The 3107-nt window shown below is 32.5% G+C and overlaps 1 protein-coding gene across 2 annotated transcripts in view; it reads left to right on the top strand.

Moving 5' to 3' along the window:
• The window catches only part of ACER3 (alkaline ceramidase 3), a 120179-nt gene that overhangs the window by 107288 nt on the left and 9784 nt on the right, over positions 1-3107 (top strand). For both annotated transcript variants that reach the window (XM_011368383.2, XM_011368382.2), the window contains one exon: positions 2272-2373. In XM_011368383.2, the coding sequence (XP_011366685.1) occupies positions 2272-2373 (102 nt within the window). The remainder of the gene's footprint in view (positions 1-2271; positions 2374-3107) is intronic.

Below are 3107 nucleotides of genomic sequence, written 5' to 3'. Positions count from 1 at the left end.
AAGCTATAAACTCAACACATTTAGTCATGAAATGTTTTTAAAAATTATCTTTAAAATCAAGACTAAAGCAAGGATATATATTTCACCATTTCTATTCAGCATTATACTGGTAGAAGTCTTATCCAACATGGTATTAGCAGTGACATGAACATATACAGAAAATATCACAGGACATGTACCAGAAGCAATAAGTGGAATTCAACAGGGCCACCAGATTCAAGTCAATATTCATAAATCATTTTTATGTACTAGTGCAAACAATTGAAAATAGCATCAACAAACAACAAATGTTTAGGGGTTAAATTTAGCAAATATATGCAAGACCCGTACATTGGAAACTATGATGAACAGTTTTTTTGCTGAGAGAAATTAAAGAAGACCTAAATAAATGGAGATATGTACCATTTTCATAGATAGAAAACTCAGTATTATTAAGATGTGAGTTCTTCCCAAATTGATCTGTAGGTTCAGTACAATCACAAAATCTCTGCAGGCTTTTTGGTAAAAATTGAGAAACTGATTCTGAAATTTACATGGGAAGGCAAAGGACCTCGAATAGCCAAAACACAGTTTTGAAAACAGTAAAGTTAAGGGACTTACACTACTTGATTTACTCTGTGCTACAATAATTAAGACAATGTGATATTGGTGGTAAGAATGAAATATAGATCAATGGAACATCTAAAAATAGACTCACACATCCATAAACTTTCTAAGGTAATTCTGTGAGGAAAAGATAATCTTTTCAACAAATTGCGCTGAACAGCTTGATATTCTTATTTTAAAAGTGAACTTAAATTCACACCATTACAAAAATTTACTAGAAGTGAATCATATCCCTAAATGTATAAGCTAAAATTATAAAACTTCTAGAAGAAAACATAGAAGTCTTTGCAGCCTTTAGTTAAGCAAAGAGTTATTAAATAGGACCCAAAAAGTGCAGACTATAATGAAAATATTGATAAATCGAACTTCATCAAATAGCAAACTTTTGTTCTTCAAGAAATTGAAAGGCAAGTTACAGACTCGGAGAAAATATTTGCAAAATATATCCAACAAGATTTAGAATATATAAAGAATTCATAATAATAAGGCAAACAACAATTTTTTAATGGGCAAAGGCTCAACAAATTGTATCAGAGAAGATATATAGATGGCAAATAAGCAAGTGAAAAGATACCCTATAACATTAGTCATCAGGGAAATGCATATTAAAACCACAATGTGATCGACTACTACACACCTCTTAGAACAATAAGTAAGAATGTAGAACAAAAAACTCATACACTGCTGGTGGGAATGTAAAATGATACAATCGCTTAGGAAAAGTTTAGCAGTGCCTTATAAAAGCTTAACATTTACCTGCCATACAATTCAGCCATTCCTCTCCTAGCTTTTTACCCAAGAGAAATGAAAGCATATGTCCATATAAAGACTTACGAATGTTCATAGCTGCTTTATTTGTTATAGCAAAAAACTGGAAACAGCATAAATGTCCATCAACAATTGGACAGATAAACAAATTATGATATATCCATACAGTGGAATATTACTCAGCAGTAAAAGAAAATGAATTTTGAAATAATTATGCCAAGTGAAAAAAAAACAAGGTTATACTGTATTATTCCATTTATATAACATTCTTAAAAAAATGCAAACTCAGCTTTTGGAAGTGATGGATGTGTTTATTATCTAGAATGTGTTGGTTTCATGGATATATATAGATGTCTCATCAAATGTACACTTTAAATATATACAGTTTAAGTCCATGATACCTCATTGAAGCTATTAAAAATATATAAGCTACTGTTAGTATTTTGAGTCACTCACCACGCTTCATTTTCTCATCAGTGAAATGAAAAAAAATAATGCCTGCCTTACAGGGTTTATTTGTGTGCGTGTATATGTGTCTGTAGTGTAGTGTGTATAGAGTGTATCTAATTTACTCCAGTGTCCGAAACAGAGCAAGTGACTCAGTCCGTGTTAATTCTGTTCTACCACTACCCTTGCACTTCCATGGGACTGCCGAATTGTTGAGGGCTTTCAGATTACCTTCTTGATACATTTAGCAAAGTCTTAGTGGCACATTCTCTTTCAGTATCTTTTAATGGCTAACTGTAATAAGCAAATGTATTAGAGAATTTAATAGATGGGTTTGTTTTTAAAACTATCAAAAACCTTTCCTTCTCATGAAAATGATGACTTCAAGCTCTGATTATGACATGACTTGACAAAATTTTATTTTGCTTTGCTTTTTATTTTCCCCCACAGGGTTTATCCTTGGCTTAGAGGACTGGGTTATACATCCTTGGGTTTATTTTTATTGGGATTTTTATTATGGAACATAGATAACATCTTTTGTGTCTCACTGAGGTAAGATATATTTTTAATCTTTGAGAAAATTTTTTGGAAGCAATCAACTAAGCAGAGTTTCATAGGCATATAGAATTATTAGTGCCCTGAAGTGAATTTTGCCATTGTTGAAATTAAAAAGATTTGTACAACACAATAAAGTTAAATTCTGGGAGGACTTACTTAAATTACCTAAAAATATAGGCCTAAGAATATTTTGTAACATCTGTAGGGATTTTTAATCAAATGTTGACTAGGTCTTTAAAATCTGCCTAATTTGCTTTACTGAAGAAGTAAGAATGATTTGTAATAAGCATTTGAAATATATGTATATAATTTTGTACTTTAATATGCTTAATGTTTTCTAAAAAAGACAAGTGTTCCTTTTACTATCTTGTCAGCAATTGTGCATTGACTGGAGTTTGATTCTTGGGTCTCTGGACCCTTGTCTGTCACTAAGGTACTCTCTTTCTGTGTCTCAGTTTCCATAAAATGAACAAATTAAATAGGTTAAACTAGTGGGTCCTTCCAACTCAAAATTCTGTGACCTAAACAGTTCTGCGTAAACACAGAGGACAGAAGAATATATTGAAGAGCACCACAGAGAGGCAGTCAGCAAAACTGAGACTGGGAGAAATCTGTAGGATAAATGACCTGGTCTCTTCAGCAAATTAATTGAGGGGAGGGGGAACCACGGGGAGGGGGAGGCAGGAGTAGGGGAGAAGGAACATATAGATTAAAAGAGACGTAAGAGA

The sequence above is a fragment of the Pteropus vampyrus genome, unplaced genomic scaffold, assembly GCF_000151845.1.
Source record: "Pteropus vampyrus isolate Shadow unplaced genomic scaffold, Pvam_2.0 Scaffold141, whole genome shotgun sequence".
NCBI lineage: Eukaryota > Metazoa > Chordata > Mammalia > Chiroptera > Pteropodidae > Pteropus > Pteropus vampyrus.
Note: the sequence above shows the minus strand (reverse complement) of the source record. Positions and strands in the feature narration are given on the sequence as shown.